We start from the raw sequence: 22065 nt of genomic DNA, 5'->3' as shown, positions 1-22065 counted from the left end.
AGATCCTCCAGAAAAGAGAATAAAAGGTCAGGAGTAATCCAAAAGGACAGGCTGAGTGGATCTGTGTGTATATTGGGTTTCACATCTGAAATCCAGTCGTGATAAAGCTGATGGCTTTGGAAACATCGACTTTGATTAATGAAAACATCGCTAGTGTAGACCGCGGGTTTCATACTTCAAAAGATCGCTGGGATTAAGAAATGAGGGAGGGGGAAGAAGGGCAGGGGAAGGGAATTGCTTATTCATATCACATCCCAGGAAACTATTTTGTAAAAGGCTAGAAGGAAAGGATTTCCAGCACAGGGGGCGGGGGTGAGGGGGAGACAAGCTCCGTTATGTGCATGCTACAAATAAATTAGGCAATCAAGAGGGCTATTAACACCAAGCAGGACGCCTGGCTACACAACTGTGGTTGTGGTTTGTGTGTGTCATACCTTCCCTGCATCAGTTCTAAAGCAGTTGCTCAACTGAAGAGAGCTTATAGGCAAACCTGATGACTGTTACTCAGAATTAACACTTACAGATTTCATGGGGCCTTACTCCCAAGTGAGATGCAGAGGACTGCAACTTAAATTGATCTTAATTGGTTAATTCATCAATACAGTCTGCCTACATTTGAAGTAGAAATAATATCAGGAACTTTGGAAACATTCTTGTATTGTTTTTATGATATCTGCATGTCTCACTGGAGACATCGTTTTAAAAGCGGCATTTCCTCCTATGTGAGAGAGGAGAAAGAATACCTCTTCTACAAAGAATGCCTCTTCTAGGAAGTCTCCATCTCCAAAGGTGCATTCCTGAGTGTTTTTAAGCAGCAATGTGGGATGTAATTTCTAAATAATTTAATTCTAGTTAATTTCTCCAAATTCTAATTAATTATTAATTTCTAAATAACTCAGTTAATAAAATAGGCCTCTCTGAAGTAAGAGAAAAGAAACAACCCTTCATTTTATAAGATTAATTTCTTCCCATGTGAGAGAAAGGAGGACTCCCTCCTTTGAAAGGCCACCTAATACCTCCTTTGAAAGGATTCCTAGAGTTGCAAAAATGTACATGTATAATACTTAGCTTTTAAAACAATCTGCTATCCAATTAATTGGGACAGGCTTCTGATCCATCAAAGACTATCAATGCATCAGTGAAATGCTGCCTCCCCATTCCGCCACTGCTTTCTTCTTCCACTTCTCTGTTCACTTACACATAAGTACCACTAAAGGCAAGGAGCCCCATGGCACAGAGTGGTAAGCTGCAGTACCGGCTCAAGGTTGACTCAGCCATCCTTCCAAGGTCAGTAAAATGAGTGCCCAGTTTCCTGGGGGTAAAGTGTAGATGACTGGGGAAGGCAATGGCAAACCTCCCCGTAACAGAAGTCTGCCAAGAAAACGTCATGATACAACATCCCCCCATGGGTCAGTATGACTCGGTGCTTGCACAGGGGACTTACCTTTACCTTTACCTACCACTAAAGGCAAAACAAATCAAGGTGCTGGAAAATCTGTGATTGGATCTTTCCAGAATTTTACAAGGCAAATGGCAGTCCTGGCCACCAACCCCCATTCCTTGCAAAGCTAGTTACCAACCTGCAGAGCACTTTTGAGTGGCAAGATCATAAGCTTCCCAGGTTAGAGTCCTTGTCTGAATCTAGGATCACGTGTCCATAATTGCAATTTTAAAATGCAGGGAGATTCAATCAGGGAGTGTTCAGTGTCTCATCTGGGTGGCCTTTCCATGCAAGACCCCCCCCTCCACCCACACACACACACACACACACACACACACACACACACACACACGAATCTTCATTGCCAATTGTGATGGAGGTTTTGGAGCCTGCAGTTGGCATTCACCTTGGGTCCTCCTGTCTGTATGCAGTGCAGGCAATTAATGTCCTGCTAGTGTTCAAAACCGGTGCTATTTTTAGTACAGCTACAAACAATTCTGGAAAACGAAGCTGTAGGAATGAAGATGACAGTTCTATGGCCTCACATTCAGTGGGGGATGCATCTGCAACCGTTTCCAAAGCTCGTCTTTCCCACTTAAGCCTTGATTTATTAAAAACATACAAAGGGGCAAATTGTTCTTGAGCTTTGTCGCATATCAGAAGATAGTGAGAGAAAAACTGTGTGAGCCTTGTGAAAAAGAGTGCGTTCAAGCCAGCCCAGCCGTAGGAGAATTGTTCCATTTGCCCTGGAACCTGGTTCTAAAACAGTCAGATGCCGGTCTTTGTCAGCTGGGGAAACCTGCACATTAAAAAAAATGCTACCCTCAATATGCCCCATCCCGACTTAAATCCTGCTCCAGTTGTGTGCGTGTGTGCGTATGTGTGTGTAGGGTGGGGTTATGACGTAGGAGAAAGCAGAGTATGATTTCTAAGAATGTCTGTGTACTTCCACTGACCCCATCCCCACTCTCCTGAGTGGATTAAATCTGAGAATCTAGTTCCATTATTTTTTTTAAAAAATCCCTAAGTCCTCAAGGCATTCTAGTCCTCAAGGCAATATCTGAGGGGGGTTAGTTACTAGGATTTCCACTGGCAAAGGGGCAGAGCTTCAGAGTTTTGTGTAGCTCCTTCACTTTGTGCTATTTTGCATAATTTATTCTGGCTTTGTTACTCATAGGGTGAGGTAAAAGTAAAGGTAGTCCCCTGTGCAGGCACCGAGTTGTTATTGACCCATAGGGGGACGTCGCATCAGGATGTTTTCTTGGCAGACTTTTTGTTACGTGGTGGTTTGCCATTGCCTTCCCCAGTCATCTACACTTTGCCCCCAGGAAACTGCGTACTCATTTTACCCACCTCGGAAGGATGGAAGGCTGAGTCAACCTTGAGCCGGCTACCTGAACCTGGCTTCTGCCAGGATTGAACTCAGGGAGCAGAGCTTGGGCTGCAGTACTGCCGATTACCACTCTGCGCCATGGGGCTCTTATACCATAGGGTGATATGAGTAACAAAACCAGAATAAATTATGCAAAATAGCAAAAAGTGGCAGAATAAACTATGCCAAATCAGCTGAATGGTACAAATATGTTTAACTTGCACATTGCGTCGAAGTCATGGCATTTGGATTGCTTTGATACAAAATTATGTTTGTGTGTGTGTTTGTTTTACCCAGACTACCAAAATCCTACACAGTTCCATCCTCATTTATTGCTCTTAGGGAGGCTTCAATAAATCAGTGTGACAAATAATGTAAGATTAAACCAGGTAAGGATTAACTGCTGGCTGAGGTCTGAGCGAAGCCGATCACCTTAATCCAAAATGCAATTCCAAAGAGCGGGTGCCAAACCAAGGCTGAGGTGATTAGACCTACATTGCCCGGGGAGGGCCCACATAAACCCATATGCTCCAGTAGCCCCGATTTCCTGGGAATTGTCCCCAGACAAACCGATGTCCCCAGTTTGCCTTTTAGAGAGATTTTGGATCTGTCTTTTCAGATGTTGTTCTGCACTACCCTGCTGTTCATCATGACTCATCCCCCCCACTGCCCCCACCCTGTTTCCAGAAATTAAATCTTTGAGCAAGAAACGTGTTGCTAATACCACCTCTATGAGAAGTCAGTACTATGAGATGTGAAACGGTTCAGCTATCTGCAGTGTGTTCCTTTCTCTCTGGCCAAGCTTGTTCTGCAAAGAGCTGCTTGTTCTACTTGGTATCCTAGAGAAGTGCAGCTGTCCCCTGTCATGTATTTATATACATAGCAGCAGGGCTCATTTCGAGGGGGAACACACAGGAACGCAGTTCCGGCAGTTCCCCAAAGAGGTCACATGTCAGGTGGCCCCGCCCACCTGACTCTTGGCCATTTTGGGCCCGCTTCCTCCTGGATTGGGGCCGAAATGGCCCGGATCGGGCCTCTGACGGGTGGTGGATCACTCTCCTGCTCAGCAGCTGCCCAATCCTGACCATTTGGGGCCCCTTTTTGCCATTTTGGGCCCAATTTTGGCCCTGAATGGCCAGGATTGGGCCCAAAACAACCAGGATAGGTGATGTCAGCGGGTGTGGCATATGCAAATCAGTTATGCAAATGACACATTTCTGGTGATGTTGTGGCATATGCTAATGAGTTATCCTAATGAGATGCTAATGAGTTCCTCCAGCTCTTTTCCCACGAAACGACCCCTGCATAGCAGTTTCCCATGCACACACGTGACAGTTGAGATGCATTTCCACCATCCCTAGAGGTTTAAACTGCTACAGTCTGACTGGTGGGGGCTGAAAGAGAGCAACTCCAGCTACTCCCAAACCAGAGTTTTAAGGACTCTCCCTAAGAAACAAAATTCAGGCCTCCATTGAGTTGGGAGGACACATTATCAGAAAATCAGGACAGCTATTGGCAAGCAGAGCCATTGGTGCTTGCAGGATCCCAGCTTAATGACTTGGTGTGAGATTTATTACTAGGCATGTACGTGGAATGCTTTCATGGGTCAGGAAAGGAGGGAATGATCACATGACGCTTCCCAACTTCGTGTTTTTCCCAAGTAAGCTTTTTGGGACGTTAATCTCTGGTACCTGTGTGTACATTAATGCTTGCACCTCACGCAGTGTTTTCTTAAGAACTCCTGGCTGGCCTTGGGCCTTGATTGGGGAGGCAGTGCTGCCCTCCTCTCTTCTGCACTCCCTCAAGCTCTCTCTGGCACGAGAGTCGGTCTCTCTCTCTGAAGTTTGTTATTTGGGTGTCTCTGCAGCCGCCTTGGCAGAGCATCAAAAGCTCTTTGCGTTCTTATTCGGAGGCCTGCTTAGAAGAACAGTGAGGGTGTTTGCGTTTCCCACTTTCAAAACGTGATAACGACTCAATCTTCCATCATCATCCTCTTCTAACCAGAAGGGTAGAAAACCCTCCGAGAAAGATCCCCCCGCCTATTTAACATCAGAAGGGTCCAAAAAACTCAAAAGCGATAAGCACCAGGAAAGTGCTAGGTGCTGTATAAAACCCAAGATTTTTGCCCAGTTTGGTCACGAATGTGTGGAATGACCTGTTTAAAAGGTTGCTGGTCTTGTTTTAACTCTTGGCTTCTCTCGAAATTCCTAGGTGTTTCACCCAGGCAGACACTGTTGGTGCATTACATTTGCTTGGGGGGGGCGGCCTGGATTCCAGTTCTGCCTCTGCCGTGGCTCTACCTGTGACTGTCCAAAACATTGTGAACGCTGCTGTTTCTGTATGAACATTAGCAAACTCAGACAGATGTTGTGAAGATTCACCAGTGAGCACTGACAATCACTGCAGCTGACATTCAACATTTAGTCATGTGTGTCTATAATGTAAATTGGGAGCATATTGTCTTGTAGGGTTGCCAGGTGTACAGTTTTGAACTGGACAGTCCAGTACTTTCCTTTGCTGCCCACTAAAATCTGAGAAAATGCTGGACATATAAACGTCCAGTATTTTCTAATTCTGTGAGCCTGCAACCACTAGGGTTGCCAGCCCCAAGTTGAGAAATTCCTGGAGATTTGCAGGGGGAGGGCAGGGTGAAGCCTGGAGAAGGCAGGGATTGGGGAGGGAAAGGACCTCAGTGTGGGATAATTCCATAGTGTTCACCCTGCAAAGCCGACATTTTCTCCAGGGGAACTGATCTCTGTGGCCTGAAGATCAGTTGTAATTCCGGGAGATCTCCAGCCACCACTTGGAGGCTGGCAACCCTAGCCACCACTGTGGCCAGGTTCCGTGCCCTTCTTTCCCCTGTGGTATGCAAAAGCCCCCCCCCCTTTCTTCTTGTTTTCCATAGCAGCCAGCAAGGTTCGAAAGAACCAAATACACCACTCAGAGGCCAGGCAGGATGCTCCTGGAGAAATCCTGTTGGATTGAGTGAAGAAAGCTGGAAAGTGAAAGACGTCCATGGTCAACCAACCAGCCTTCCGTGTTGGTTCCAGCAGACTGTGGGAGTAGATGGTAGCAGAACTGAATCTTCTGAAGCAAAGTGAAACAGAGATCTTGGGGGGGGGGAGTTATAACGGGGGAAAGGGCAGCAAATCCTTTGGAGGGCAAATGTAGACAGGGCATCTGCCTTGCATTTTTATCTTTGGTGCAGTCCTGGTGACTCCAGGCCCTTTACTACTATTTAGTAGTTTAAGGCTGCAAGCAAGACTACTATGCACATTTACCCACAAATAAGTGCTCTTGGGCTCACTGAGGGTTACTTCTGAGTAAACATGGTTAGGATTCCATGGTGATTCTATTAATTGCATCAGGAGAGTTAAGCACAGGGCTTTTTTGTGGCAGTACTCACCAGTATTGAGGCCTGACACCTTTCGGGGGGGCTCTCCCGCAGGGGGAATCGGTGACAATCAGTGCAACCTTATATCTGAGCACAGACACCATTTTTAAAAACAGAAAAGCACAGGATAAGCACATGCTGTTTCCCATTCAGGACAATGGGGATTTTAAAATGCTTAGCTTTGGATAGATTGTGTCTATTATTATGCCCCTTTTATACTGTATAAAATACAATTTGCGAGACTATCTGTGTAATCCTGTGCAGATTTAACTCCTTTCTAATTATTTTATTGATTTCTGTGGGCTTAGACTGATAGTAACTGCATAGAATTGAAATGTACATTATGTTAAATATAATCATGATGTTAGAATGTTAGATATTTTAAATTTGTTAGGCTTTAAGGTGCCACAGGACTCTCTCTGGCCTCACGGATATGGTTAACATGAGTCTGGACTGTATCGCTTTCACATTCAAAACACTCATATTCAAAAAGAAACAACAAATACAGGCAGTGTTGTTTAGTGGTTAGAGTACTGAACTTGGATCTGGGAGACCCAGGTTCTTCTGCCATCAAAGCTGGCTGGGTGATCTTGGACCAATTATACCCTCTCAGCCTAACTTACCACCCAGGATTGTTGTGAGGATAAAATAGAGGGGTGGAGAATTATTTGGGTCCCCAGTGGGGTATAAATGAAGTAAATAAATAAAATAAAACAACCCTCCTGCATGTAGAAAACTGGATCTCAGGGAGAAGAGCATCAGCTTAGTCTTTCCCTGGCATGCAAGCTTTCTATGTATGCTTTGCTTGAATATCCCTGCATAGATGCTGGTGACATGTTATGCCCTCCCCCCAGGTTGAATAAAGCTGTGGGGGGCAGGGCAAGCTGAAACAGCTTGAGAGAAAGTGACATAAACCAGCAGTTGTGGTAAAACATGTGCAACACTTAGATAACATTTCATTATCAAAAGTTTAGCAAAACCGAACTATTCAAAAAGGCTTTTTACTCAAATGGGAGGGCTGCCTTGTAGGGATGGGGTCTCAGGTGCTTCACTAACAAGTTGGGGATCATAGACTTCATCACCATTTTTGCCTCACATATTATCTGCTGCTTTAAATATGTACTCCTGTGTACAACCATCGCTCCATGCTGTCTAATGTTAGTCCTAGAACTGATTGTGTTTTGCTTCAATATCTCTACTATGTCTTGGATCCTTGCTAATGTCTTTAAACTTGTATATAGGTGCAGAGTTAGCCGTGTTAGTCTGTAGTAGCAAAATCAAAAAGAGTCCAGTAGCACCTTTAAGACTAACCAACTTTATTGTAGCATAAGCTTTCGAGAATCACAGTTCTCTTCGTCAGATGCGTCAACTGACGAAGAGAACTGTGATTCTCGAAAGCTTATGCTATAATAAAGTTGGTTAGTCTTAAAGGTGCTACTGGACTCTTTTTGAACTTGTATATGTTCACCTTATGGTATTGTGTTGAAATGTACGTACTTGATACTGATTGTATTAACCTCATACTGTGTAATCCGCCTTGAGTCTCAGTTAGAAAGGCGGACTATAAATGGCATAAATGACATAAATAAATAAATAAATAAATAAATAAATAAATAAATAAATAAATAAATAAATAAAATTATTTGTCCCCAGGAGATCATAATTTCAGAAACTCATTGGTTTGCTTTTGAGAACATATACAGTAGCAGTATAACAAAAATGTAACCTATTGTTAGTAGCTTTGTCCGTTGAATTTCTACCTGCTGCACAACCATTTTCAATCTACAAACTCTTGTATGTATTTGTATGTGTTAAAGATGTATGTATGGTATAGTATTACTTAGCATGGGTAGATCACGGTCACAGTTGCCAGTTGCCTGGAGAAAAACATCTTGTTCCATTAATAGATGCTTAATAGGATATTATTTTCCTCTATGCCATAATTAGGGTTGCTAGGTCCTCTTACCCTCACAGAGGGTGGGGGGACCTGGTATTTACCATGGGTGATCTCTCTCACCCACATTTCCAGCGGGCACCATGACAGCAATTAAAGAAGTCATCACACCAGGCAGCGGGCTTTCTCCCATGCTTCACAGGGGCCAATTGGGGCCCCTGTGAAGTGTGTGAGCATGCCCACCACCAGGCGCTATGACAGAAAGCCAGTCTTGTTTTGTGGTTAAGAGCAGCAGGATTCTAATCTGGAGAACCAGGTCTGATTCCCTACTCCTCCACTTGAAGCCAGCTAGGTGACCTTGGGTCAGTCACAGCTCTTTGGAGCTCTCTCAGCCCCAGCCACCTCACATGGTGATGGTCATGATGAGAATAATAACAACTCACTTCGTGAACTGCTCTGAGTAGGCGTTAAGTTGTCCTGAAGGTCGGTGTATAAATGGAATGTTGTTGTTATCACTTGAGGAAGTGACGTCATTGGGCCAGGCAGGAATGCACTCAGTGTGCAGTGGCCCAGGAGTTTTTTTGCCACCTAGGCCCATTCCTCAGGCCTTTCCCCCCGCCCTCCATCGACCAGGTGAGTGGCGGCGGGGGGGCAAAGGCTTGGAGTGGGGCATCCCCCACCCCCACAGGGGGACTGGCAGCCCTAATGCCATTAAAAGCTTTGGTAGCTCATTTGCACACATAAACCTCTATTAAAGGGACAGGGCATTTTCTTCTTTTTTTATCATGTGTTTGTCCAAGCTGATCACCAAATTTTTCTCAGGTGTGTCCAGTACTTTTTGGTGAAACCTTCTAGCAACCCTATTGATTTGGGATATTCTGAATGTGTTTTGTTTTGTCCGCATTCATCAGATCTTGGACATTAATTCCAAAAGATTCACTGTTTGCACAATCCTAAGCAGACTTACACTCTTTTAAGTCGGCTGAAGTCGATGGACTTAGAGGGGTGTATGTAACTGCTTAGGGTTGCACTGTGTGTGGCCTTAGATATAAACTGACATCACAGGTACCAATGGTAGAACCAGGGCTTTTTTTCTGGGAAAAGAGGTGGTGGAACTCAGTGGGTTGCCCTCAGAGAAAACGGTCACATGGCTGGTGGCCCCGACCCCTGATCTCCAGACAGAGAGGAGTTTAGATTGCCCTCCGCGCCGCTTGGCGGCATGGAGAGCAATCTCAACTCCCCTCTGTCTGGAGATCATGGGGCGGGGCCACCAGCCATGTGACCATTTTCAAGAGGTTCTGGAACTCCGTTCCACCACATTCCAGCTGAAAAAAAGCCCTGGGTAGAACGTTTACTGTGCTTCACACACAGTTCTTTATAATGGAGTGTTCATACATTTGGCTGGCAGTTCTCAAGGGCTGGTTCACACATGCATGTGGATCTCATGACAGATGCAAAATCTTATGTCTTCCATGCACAAACGCATCCCCGAATGCCACATAGCTTTCCTGTTACCTCTGTGGTGTTCCACACAGCAATTTGCCACATTTAGCCATCAAGGGGAGAGAAATCAAGTTGACACTTACGTGAACCAGGCCTAAAATGGGCCCAGCAGTGGCCTACCTCTCAAAGTTGGTGTGTGAGTGAACTATAGTCAAGCTGAACACGTTGTGTAAACTATGGTAGCCATTTAGCAAAATTAAATGGCAAGAGGCCTTGGCTAAGTTTGATAGTCCATCTCCCAGTCCTTAAAACGTTAAAGACTTGATTTTTCATTTACAGACACAAATATGACACCATTTTTTTCCGAACAGGCCATTAGAGTTTCAGATAATCTCTCTGCTTTGCTGATGCAAGGCTTAACCGGCTGGCCCAAGTGTTTACCACTGATTATCAGACCGTACTTTGGACGTTATCAGAGGAAGGGACGCCTGCCTCAGGGCCTAGTCCTCTCACCCTTCCTATTACTACCTGTCAGAGGCCGAGAGTGATCTCTGAAACTGTACAGTCATCACAGAAGCACAGATAGTTTCTGACGGCTGATCAAAGAGGGGCACCAAAGGCCTGATAACCAGAGATGTGTCTTGTGCACTTTTAACTTTTGAGAAAACTCCAGCATTTGCATTCTCCTCTGCTTCCCCCCCACCCCCATCCTACCTCAGCAGGCTGGCGAAAACCAGGCCCGCTAAGCACTGTGTATTCGGTTACCTAATTGTTGAGTGAATTGCATGCCATCTGCACGCCAAAACTGGAACTGTAATCTCATTCCAAGCAGGAATGATTTAAAGTAAGCCTTTGCAGGAGACTCGCTGTATAATAGACTTGAATAATTTTAATTTGTACTTTGAAGTGATCTAGGGTACGCAATCTAATCTTTGCATTTAGCCAAACGCCATGCCCTATTTTTGAATTAGGAAACAAATGCGAATTAAGAGAATGATTTTTTTAAGCAGCCTTTCTGGAGAGTGTATAGGTTTTCACTCTTTCACATCTCCAATAGTTTCAGAGGCAGGCGCCTGCTGCAAATGTCTTGATTTATCAGGAATGATTCCTGTTTTCTGAACCCTCACTAATCACTGTCCCTGTTTTGGTGGATGGCTTGTTAAAATTGTGATAGTGTGGCTTGTTGCAGAGTCCAGAGTCATCCTTTCTGTCTCTACATGGGTGTCTGCAAGCACTATTTCTTTGGCGTACATGCAAATAAAAGCAGGGCTTTTTTCCAGCTGGAACACAGTGGAACGGAGTTCCAGCACCTCTTGAAAACGGTCACATGGCTGGTGGCCCCGCCCCCTGATCTCCAGACATGGAGGGCAATCTCAACTCCCCTCTGTCTGGAGATCAGGGGGTGACGCCACCAGCCATGTGACCATTTTCTCCGAGGGCAACCCACTGAGTTCCACCACCTCTTTTCCCAGAAAAAAAGTCCTGAAGAAAAGCATACGCATGAACGGCGTAGGGTCCTCCAGTGCTCTGCCTGCTATTTCACACGCAGCAGCTGCTGTTCCAAACTGTCAGACAATTATGTTTCTCTAGTATATCTTCATTGGAAAGAACTAAAATCATTTTGGCTTTTGAATCTGTGCAGGAGAGGCTGCAGTAGAATACAGTAAACCAATGTAGCGCGCAGCAAAGAGAGCAGAGCCGTTGGCATTGTGTGATGATGGGGTGGGGGGAGGTCTTGGTGTGATACCTGAGGGAGTCCCTATTCTGACTGGTAAACTTGTAGCTCTCTCTCTCACACACACACACACTCACAAACACACACACACACACACACACTCCTTTCTCCTCTCTTTCCGATGCTTTGAGAAGCCAACTTGATCCCAGCCCGCAGTTTACCTTCTCTGAGTGCTGTTCTGGGCCACTTCCATTGAAATCATAAATCCCCAAATGGAGAATGTGCATGCCAGCAGCACAACACACAACATCACTGTATTGAACATGTGCTGTGCTTGTTCAAATGGCTCATGTTTTAAAAGGTGGGGGGAACCTCCTCCTCCTTTTTTTGCTGAGGGAGTACCAGGTTTCCAGGAACAGAAAACAGATACTAGAATATTTGTTGGTGAGAGCAAAACTGGTTGGAGTAATCTGGCGTCTTTTTACTGTCAACAGTCGATGTCGTCAGCTGCCGCCTACTTCAGAACTAATATTAATACTGTCCCTGGACTAAGCTTGAATCAAGGTTTCTTGTTATTTCCTCTCACATACTAAAAAAGCAGAGAGAGAAAATTAGAGATGCAGTCTCTACTATAGTTAGCATTGCTACGATTCTCTATGCCAAATGTTGGGAGAACAGAGAAAATTCCAAGAAAAATAGAATGCGGATGTAAATTATATGACTGAATGGATTTTTTTTACAGGAGAATGAAAGACAGGAGATGGGAAAGATGTTTTCCCACATGCCATACGTTTTGTTAATTTCTAGAATGATCAGGGCTTTTTTTCAAGGGGAACGCGGGGGAACGGAGTTCCGGAACCTCTTGAAAATGGTCACATGGGCTGGTGGCCCCACCCCCTAATCTCCAGACAGAGGGGAGTTGAGATTGCCCTCTGCGCGGAGGGCAATCTCAACTCCCCTCTGTCTGGAGATCAGGGGGCGGGGCCACCAGCCATGTGACCATTTTCTCCGAGGGCAACCCACGCAGTTCCACCACCTCTTTTCCCAGAAAAAAAGCCCTGAGAATGATCAAACCTCAATGCAACGTATACATTCCATTGATTAGCAAGATGTTGACCCCAGGATGCTATTAGCACAAAGTAAAGTGTTGTTAATCCTCATTCATTTTAATGTGGGGAGAGGGAACACAAGCACATACTTAATTCTCCCTTTGAACGCAAAGGGAATTATTTTTGCTGGATCAAGCTCCCTGTGTCTTACACATTTAGACCCTCGTGTCCCACTTTTCTTCCCAATGGGGACCCAAAGTGACTTAAAACATCACTTTACCCTCACAATAATAACCTGATCGTGTCTAGGGTGCCCAGGATGCAGCCCCATGCTGTCACAGAAGTTCACCGGGTGATCTTGGACCCGTCACTCTCTCTCCACCTAACTTACTTTACATGGTTGTTGTGGGATTAAAATGGAGGAGGAGAGAATGAAGTCATACTCTGCTTTGGAGTCCTCCATGGGGAGAAAAGCAGGATATATAAAATAAATAAAATGTCTCCCAGGAATGTTTTCTTAAGATCTGCCACTGTCTGCCAGGCTGGTTACCCTCTCTCTTCCCCACTGTTACCAACCCCTAGTCTCTTGTTTGTTTCTCGTAGGTGCCTTCGATCGAAGCATGACCCTGCTGGAGGTCTGTGGGAGTTGGCCCGAGAGCTTCGGTCTCCGCCACATGTCTTCCATTGAACACACGGAAGAGGGCCTTCGGGAACGGCTGGCCGACGCCATGTCTGAGTCGCCCAGTAGGGACATAGTGGGATCTGGAACAGGTACACAGAAGAGGCGTGATCAGAGATCACATACGTCTCTTACCCAATGGTGATTTTCTTTCACTAACTTATAATCTTGATTTCCCATTGCCTTTTCTCCAGGGATGAGTGTAGAAAAGCTGCATCTCCCAGGGCAGTTTGGGGTGAATGTAACTGCTGTTTTGTGCAGAGGGTGGCAGGCGGATTGGTTTGTCCAATACGTTTCTGTCAATGGCAGTTGGGAGGAAGGGATGGCACTGGGGAATTGCCAATAGCACAGCTTTCGGGCAGAGGTTCTAATTAGATCTGATGCAAGAGAGCTGTGATGCCACACTTTGAAGAGAGGGGGGAGGGGGTTCTGGCAGTGGGGAGGGGGGCATTAACCCTTTTCGTGCCTCTTTAATTGTTTCCTCCCAGAGAGCTCATTGCAATGTGTTGGGGGGGGGGGTTAAATTGTGGGTAGGAGAAAAGGGTTAAACACCCCTTACCCCAACAACTCCTCCATAATCTGCCTCACAGAGTTTGTTGTGAGGGGAAAGAGAGGAGAGAAGAATAATGTAAGCTGCTTTGGGTCCTCATTGGGGAGAAAGGCGCAGTATAAATTAAGCAAAATAAAAATAAATAAAATCTCCAACGCAGCTGGTAATTAACATTTTCTCCCTTAATAAAAATGAGAGATCCTGATCATAAATCCAGTTGAATCCCTGGTCAAGTCTGGTTTGCCACTAAAGAAGGCCTTGAAAGGTAGCAGTTGTCATGAGATCCGGCCTTGGAATCTCCTGCTTCTCTTGACGGGGAAATTCTTAGTCCCCTGGTGAGGGTCTCAGCTTGAGTCATTTCTGGTTCCCTCTTCCGACCAGTGGCCCGAGTGGCTCAAAGAATCAGCACCTGATCAGAGGACTGCTGGGTTTGGAGCAAAGAGAGCTGGTTTTGGCTGCACAGCAAATCAAATGTGGATTTAATTTTGCACATTTCCCAACTTACCAATGCATGGCCATCGGTTCCTTCTATGCAGCATCAAGCCAAAATGACATAGTGTGTGTGAAGCCTGCCAATAATCTGTCTCCCCTGCCCCACCCTGTCCCCACAAAATGTGTTCCCTACTCCCCGTTTTAATCTATTTGGTTCTCCTTGAACTGATGGCACTCCAATTCTCTCCAAGCTCATGGTGACATGGAAATAAATTTTAGCATTTTTTAAAATTTTAGCAAGTGTTTAATGCTCTGAGGAAGTGCCCTCAAAGGATCAATGCCCCTCCCCTTCTGCGCAAAACTCCAGTGTCACATGCCTGCCACATGTGGTGGACGCAGATCAGTTGTGATGTTCAGCTGAAGGCTTCCCGGTGTAATTATCTTCCTTCAACAAAGTGCAGGCTTCCATAATCCAAATTAATCCATCTTCATCAGTGTCCATTATTGTGATAAATTAAAGGGTCCATTAACATAAATGGAATGGCACTCCAGAGATCACGCAGTGCTCGAGTGGCCTTGGGGACGATGAAGTGCCTGCACATGTTATGGTCTCCTGCTGTTAGGATTGGTGTTAACCAAGTACTCTTTCCACCACCAAGAAAGAATCCACATCTGTGTTGTGATAGACAATGGAGATCAATGCCAGTGTCAAAAGAACCTTTTGATGTTGTATTGGTTGTACTGCATTCTCATTCTGGTGCCCCTGAAGGGCAGGGTGTGTGTGTGGGGAGGAAGAATGAAATACAGGAAGGTGTGAGTGGGATGCAGGCATCTCTGCGCAGTATGAAGCTTGGCATAGGGACTGGGGACTTGAGAATTTTGTTGTTAATAATAATAATAATAACAACAACAACAACATTCGATTTAGATGATTCGATTAGATTATTCAGATGAGCACTGCAGGATGCAGGGAGAGAGGTTTTAAGCCTTCCCAGTCAATGTCCTGCTTTTCAAGAATGGGCTATGACTAAAATATCTCTGTTGCAAGAAGAAGCATATCCAAGCAGCACCATCCCTGGATGCTAAGAATGTGGCTTTCTCATTGCCCTAAGGTTGCTAAGCATGGCCTGGCAACTTGCAGGAGACCGAGGGGGAGACAAGGGAGGGGAGCCATTGTGACAGTATTATGTCACATCACCTCCAAGAAAAACACCAAAGTGACATCATATCTCTCTAGGAATTGGATTCGGTTTCGTTTTCCCGGCCATGTTGGACGCTCCTCTCCGCAGGTCCGGGAGGAAACGTCCAAGCAGCCTGACCGGGCGGTTGACATGCAAGGGTTAACCCCCAGGACTCCCAGTGAGGGGGTCAGGGTCCGGAGCGCGGCGGGAAGAACCCCCTGAAAGCAATGCAGGGGGTAAATTGCCCGTTTGCTCCAACGGAGGCCGGCAGACTTGCGCAGCACATCGCATGCCGCCGGACCATGGAGAACGGCAATAAGCAGATTTAAGGTGAAAACCTGTAAGTAAGCGAATCCCTTCTGATTTCTAAGCGTATGCGAAGGATTGGTGGGAGTTGAAGCTAAGAAGGCGCGGGTTTCTTCCCCTCCACGGAGTTTCGGAACTTAGCTGGTGCCCCCCCCTTAAGATGGCGACGAAAAAGCAGAGGCCTGCAATGAGTAAATCGGTGATGGCGATGTTACAGGGGAAGGGGGAAACCCTGGAAGAGATGGTCAGATGAGCGGTCTTTGAAGCTATGCAGCCCTTTGTAGCGAAGTTAAATGAAATGGGGCAAAAGGTTGATTCAGTGGAAAGCAAAGTGAAAACCATTAAAGAAACAGCGTCTGGAGCAGAGCAGTCTGCACGCGAAAATGTAGTACTCATGAAAGCAACAAGTAAAGAAGTGAAGCTCTTGGAGAATCAAATAATAGGATTACAAGTGGACCATGCCCAAACGGTACTGCATCTTCAGAATGTAAAAGAGGAGCAAAGTGAAAATTTAAAAGATTTGGTGTCGGAACTTTTGACGTCATTCGCTAAGGCAACTAAAGAAGAGTTAAAAAGCAATATTCTGGAAGTCCGTTGGACATCTTCAAAATATGCAATGAAGCATCAGCTGCCTCGCGAGATTATTATTGACTTTTCATCTAAGAAGACTCGGGACACCATCTTATTTAATTCGTATAATGTGGACTTGGACTATCTGGGCAATAAGGTTAAGATATTGAAGGATGTTCCATTTTTGGCTCGTAAAAGAAGATTTAAATATAAAAGACTTGCGGCTTTCCTGAGGAAATGTGAAGTAAAATACAAATGGTTGTTTCCGGAAGGCATCTGGTTCAGATACAAGGATCAAACCTACAAGATAACATCGGAAGTACAGCTGAGGGACTTTTTGTTTAACCATCAGGAGTTTCAGCAAGAAGAAAGTCCAAAGTCTGAAGGGGAGAGTGGGGGGGGGGAATGAGCGCAGCTATTGTAGCTGTGCAGAGAGAACTGAGACCAAGATGCAGGGGGGGGGGGAGAAGACCTGATCCTGAATGTAGTCTGTATTTTATAAGATCTACCAATCTGATAGCATATTAGAAAGTTAACTTTGAAGGAAAATTGCAGTATGAAGGGAATACAAGACATGTAGATGTAGTGGGTGTTTTCTGTTTATATGTTGCTCTTCCCTTTTCCCCAGTCCCCTTTTTTCCTTTATATTTCTGTAGTTTTTTGTAGTTTGCTATGTTAGAAAAAATTATATAAAAAAATATCTCTCTAGGAATTGCTGGATACTGTGGGGTAAAACCAGAGAGTTCCTGGCAGTACCTAGAGAGGACTGTTGTCACTTTCAGGTTTTCCATGGGCCCCTTTTCAGCCTGACAGCCTTAAATTTATTTTTCTCTGACTGCCACTCAAAGCAACAGCGGGAAACAGGAGCCAGGCATAAGGGCTTAGCAGCCCTACATTTGCCCCCATTGTATGTTGTCCAGGATATATACACAATCCATTCAGGGCCCAGAAATGCTTGCACATTCACAAACACGGGGCTCCTTTTTCTAGGCTGGATTCACACAACCATTACAAAATGCAGCTGTGGGATTCTCCCCCCGCCCCATCAGTGTCATTTTTTTATTCACCCTAGACAGAATCAGTATGCGCGGATCTATATATGAATCCATGAAGCTTCCCTACCTCAAGCCAATAATGGCTACTCTAATTGGCAGTGAGTCTTAAAGGTCTCGGGCCTTCCTACAAATGAAGCAGCCTCATACTGAGTCAGGCCACGGGTCCATCAGGGTCAGTGCTGATTACTCTGACTGGCAGCAGCTCTCCGGGATCTCAAGGACTTCCAGAGATCTCTGAGCTGTAGATGCTAGGTATTGAACCTGGAGTCTCCACATACAGCAGATCAAATGCCCTGCCACCCCTCCCCCCACAAGATCTACCAATCTCTCCAATTTGAGATTGACCTACTTTGGTCAATCCTTGGTTGACTCTTGACCTGGATACATCCTGACCCATTTGCGAGACTATTTAATAGAATAACAACAACAACAACAACAACATTCGATTTATATATCGCCCTTCAGGATGACTTAACATCCTTTACAATATTAAAACAAAGAATCTAACATAACCATGGTATCTTTAGATCTGAAAAAGATCCTCAGGGGTCAAAAAGTCCCCATCAGTGTATGTTGATCCATAGCTTACAGATATTTGTCAGATGGCTAACAACAACAACAACAACAACATTCAATTTATATACCGCCCTTCAGGGCAACTTAACACCCACTCAAAGCAGTTTACAAAGTATGTTATTATTATCCCCACAACAATCACCCTGTGAGGTGGGTGGGGCTGATAGAGCTCCAAGAAGCTGTGACTGACCCAAGGTCACCCAGCTGGCTTCAAGCAGAGGAGTGGGGTATCAAACCCGGTTCTCCAGATTAGAGTCCTGACACTCTTTACCACTACACCAAACTGGCTCTCTGGCAATAATTCAGCACCTGGTTGATTCTCGTATAGAGCCTGATGAAGTTGCTAGGCCTCCATCCACTCGTCTACCAGAGAGTCCCGCAGAAGTTTGCCATCCCTTTAATGGCAACCCTTTGGCAGCTTCCAAAATGCAGCCCCTTTCAGGGCAGCAGCGATGATTCACTAATGAAGTTATTGATTTTAACCTATTATCAAATATGACCATAAGTAAATTAAAGGATACCAAAATGTTAAGAAAAGGGGGTGGGGGCTGTTGGTACAAAAAGTTCAACACTCAAATTCAGGCTGTTTCAACAAAATTTGAAGTTGATCTTAGATTGCTGGTGCTGAATTTAAGGAATGGAGCAGAGGAGATGGCTACTCAGAAAATCAGTTAACTCTGTTTACGTTCTACCAGATATGACTGGGGAAAAACCAACAAGCTGGGGGAAATGGTTTTGAAACCGGAGAAAAAAACGGTTTTGTGAATTCCTCCTCAACCGAAGGGGCAGCCAATCATTAGCCAACTGCATATCTCATTAAAACTTTTGCAGGGCTCAAAACTGATTAGCAAGCAGAAGTCAAGATAAATGGACTTTCTTTTACATTATATCAAAAAGAGAGCCAACCCCCCTAATATTTACTCTGTTGTTGAAAGCATTCATCTTCCTTTTATTTCAAAACATATTTTTTTGCTTAGTCTTCATTTTCTCTAATGCTTTTCCACCCAGTCAGCCGGACGAAATGATCACAGTGAAGTCTCTGTCAAGGAACGCCATAAATTTCTCCCCACAACTGTTTTTCTTATTTTGCAATAATTCTGGAATAAATCTTTTAACTCCTAGGATGGGCTGCTTTAACTCTAACCACCAGTTGTGTAAGCAAGATGGATAGTGAATTCTTGCTATAGGTTTTGTGTGACTTGGTTGCTGATGGGACACAGTGGAGCCTAATGGTCCATAGAGTGTTTTTTCATCTAAAGGTGCCTTGGTACGTACTTCAACCTGCATCCATCTACCCAAGTGGGGGATGAAAGAGTAATTGTCTGTTCTCAGAGACCAACATTTTAACTACATGTCACGTCTTCCCCTAGGTCCTTTCCAGGCATATACAATCAAACATGTATTGTGAATGCTGTGCTGGGAACTTAATTGCAAGCTCACATGGACCCAATTCCAGCTGGCACTGTGGCACGTGGGAGGAGGTCGATTCAGCCTCCTCACCGCCCCCGTTTTCCTGACTTGAAACTGCTATAGAGGGGCATTATTTGCCCCATTGGGGCTCCACCTGTACTGATATGGTGCACCTAGTTTTCTTCAAATAGCATGCCTCCCCAGGGAATGGCGGGGAGCCTCATGTGCTGCGGTTCTGATCCAGATCAGGCCCATACATGCCTGGGGTTAAGTTCTCAACAGAGAACAGGGCATCGCATATGCAGGATGGAACCAGGGAAAACGTGAGATGTAGCAAAACTTATCCTGAAAGAAATTGGTTTAAGATCCCAAGTGCAAATGTTGGGGGGTTGTCCTGCCTGCTGCTTTGTTGACTTCTGCCCTCCCAATAATGCCCGCTGAAGCAGAGTGTCCCCAAAGGGATTTTAGCTCCCCATAGAAATCGTAGAACAGGTCGCCTTCTCAAATGTACTTTCCCTCTGTCTGTAGGTGCACTTTCTGCTCCCTAGCCAGTGCAGCGTAGAGGTTAGTGTGTCGGACATAGGGCCAAGCTACAAGTGATGAATGACACTTGAACGGCAAGTGATCACATAGTGATCAAGTGGAGCGCAACTTGGAGCGCAAGTGAACAGGGAGGGATACACGTGAGTCTGTTCACTTGCCCTTCAAGTGTCATTCCTCACTTGTAGCTTGGCTCTAAGACTGGGGGAACTCTCTGGCTGACAGCCACTCTCTCTTTTAGCCTCCTGGGAGCTCCTTTGGGGAAGGTCAAGATTTCAAAAGTGTGACGACTGATTGGTTGGGCGGGGCATTGTGTAGATTCTGCAAATTCCATGCACAAACGCAGAAATTGATACTTTGCAGAGAACTCGGCAACCTAAGAATTCTTGGAGATATCAGACTGTCAGCTTTTGGGGAGAGGACATGGTCCTGACATCCTGATCTAGAAGAGTTCCTCTTCTGTATCCCTCCAAAGAAAGGGGAAAAAACAGAACAAGATCTGGATTTTAAAATGCCACATAAGCGACATGCTGCTTATCCAAGTGGATCTTGGGTTATGCTGGATTCTCACCCAGGTCCCACTGAAGGGAAGAACAGACTTGCCACGTTATGGCCCAAAACTTCCCTCCCTTACCCAACTCTGATGATCTTATGTTGACTTCTGGTGATGCGTGGCTTTAATTCCTGCTTATCCTTCTCAAACTCTTTGCTGTCTAAGTGTTTTTAAAAATGTTCTGAAAGGTGTTTAGCAAAATGCTGGAACTCTGAAGCAGAGGCCGTTCCAAGAGGGCAGTGTTGGGGTGGGCAAAAACTTCCAGCTTCAGTCAGAATGCTCTTTTCAAACTTAATAATCATTGACCGGGTCAAAGATGAAACCAGAACAATGAGATAAACAGGGAGAGGTTAAGAAGGATTTTCTTGGCTCCTAACTCACTGAATGGAAAAAGACAGAAGCCCCATTCCTTGAGCAAGCGTAGATTCCACATATGTGGGGGCGGGGTGAGGGGGAGAAGGATCACACTGCCTGCCTGCCCATAGAAGATTAGCTTATCAGGAAGGCTTGGAACTCTTCTCCTTGATAGGCTAGCTTTCTACAGGAAGACGTGAGTTTAGTTAACACAGGGAACAGTCGAATATGCCGCCCTCCCACTGAATTCTACAATGCTGTATGTGGACTAAGAGAGTTTTACCGCTTGCTTTTTCAGAACACAGGGAAGGGGAAGTGCCTTCCATCTGCTGCCACCAGCCCAGTATTGGTGTGCATGGTTATCAAGGGTCCACTCAAAAGGCTAACAGAATTTACAAAAAGAATGTGTTGTTTGTTGCTCCATGCTAGGAGCTTGAGTCCACAGTTCTAAGGGGGCTGCTTTGGATCAGGACCACAGCGCACAAGGAGAGGGCCCTTCTGCCCTTCACTTGTACCATTCACCCAAACTGAAGTGCTTCCAGGAGATGGAAAACTGGGTGTATTGATGGTACATGTGGAGCCCCAGTGGGGCAAATAACACCTCCCAGCACCATTTCAGGTCAGGAAAACAGCATGCTGGGAGAAGTAGGCACCTTCTCCCTGTGCACCGCTGTCCCAATCCCGATTGGGTCCCACGCATGCCTGGAAACTGAATTCCTAGCACGGAACTCACAGCATACCAAGACCTGGGGGAAGTGTAACGTGTAGTGAGGCCGCAGATAGCAGAGCCAGCTAGGATACTCCACAGACTTGTGGCTGCTCTTCCCCTTGTAAGGAACTCCCCACTCCCCCTAGAGACTGGCTAGTATCCTAAGCTGAGCACCATTCAGAAGCTTTTAAAGATCTAACTTCTGGTTGGAATGCCTGAGGCTTCAGGGTGAGATAAATCTAAATAAATCAATGAAATGCTTATTTTTATTTATTTAGTAGAATATTTATATTTTGCCTTTTCCCAGGGCTCAGGAGGAGGTCTTACAAGTCACAATTAAAATATTACAATTTCAAATCAATCGAATAAAACCCCAGATTACCCCCCTCCCAGAGTTGCCAGGCAACTGTCAGGAGGGCCAGAGAGGGTGCAGGTACTTAATATGACGAGTCTTCAGGAAGTGATGTCACTGTGCAGGGTGCAGGAGCACCAGCTCCCTAGCATTTGGGGCTGATTCTTAAAGAACTGGATCTCGTGCAATGGCGTTGCTTCCAGTGTCACCAGCCATTTGCCCAGGCTGCCTGCCACTGGTGGGTGATGGCTGGCTGAGGTTTCTTCTCTCACTGATCGCCAGTGATTGGCAGGCAGAGGGGCCAACTTCTGGGAGTTTGCCCACCACCAGCAGGCACCTGATAGGCCTATACCCCTCCCCCAAAGATGCCTGCCGGTAGAGCTCTGGCAAATAAAAAAGCCTTGCAGTGCCTCCTGAAGATTTTTTAGTGATGGCGCTCCCCTCATTCCTCTGGGATCCCATTCCATAAAGTGGGATGGAAAAGGTATGGGCGCTGGTTGGTGCCAGGCAGGCCACCTTAATTGGCAAAA

General features: G+C 45.5%; 1 protein-coding gene across 4 annotated transcripts in view; it reads left to right on the top strand.

Annotated features, from left to right (window-relative positions):
* BCAS3 (BCAS3 microtubule associated cell migration factor) overlaps window positions 1-22065 on the top strand; it is a 745665-nt gene that overhangs the window by 696191 nt on the left and 27409 nt on the right. For 3 of the 4 annotated variants that reach the window (XM_055001162.1, XM_055001161.1, XM_055001160.1), the window contains one exon: window positions 12872-13039. In XM_055001162.1, coding sequence (XP_054857137.1) covers window positions 12872-13039 — 168 coding nt within the window. Of the gene's footprint in view, window positions 1-12871; window positions 13089-22065 lie in introns of all 4 variants that reach the window. The other variant, XM_055001163.1, reaches the window with a different exon arrangement.

This window comes from Eublepharis macularius, chromosome 17 (assembly GCF_028583425.1).
Source record: "Eublepharis macularius isolate TG4126 chromosome 17, MPM_Emac_v1.0, whole genome shotgun sequence".
Lineage (NCBI taxonomy): Eukaryota > Metazoa > Chordata > Lepidosauria > Squamata > Eublepharidae > Eublepharis > Eublepharis macularius.
The sequence above is the reverse complement of the archived record's forward strand: the minus strand, read 5'-3'. Positions and strand labels throughout refer to the sequence as shown.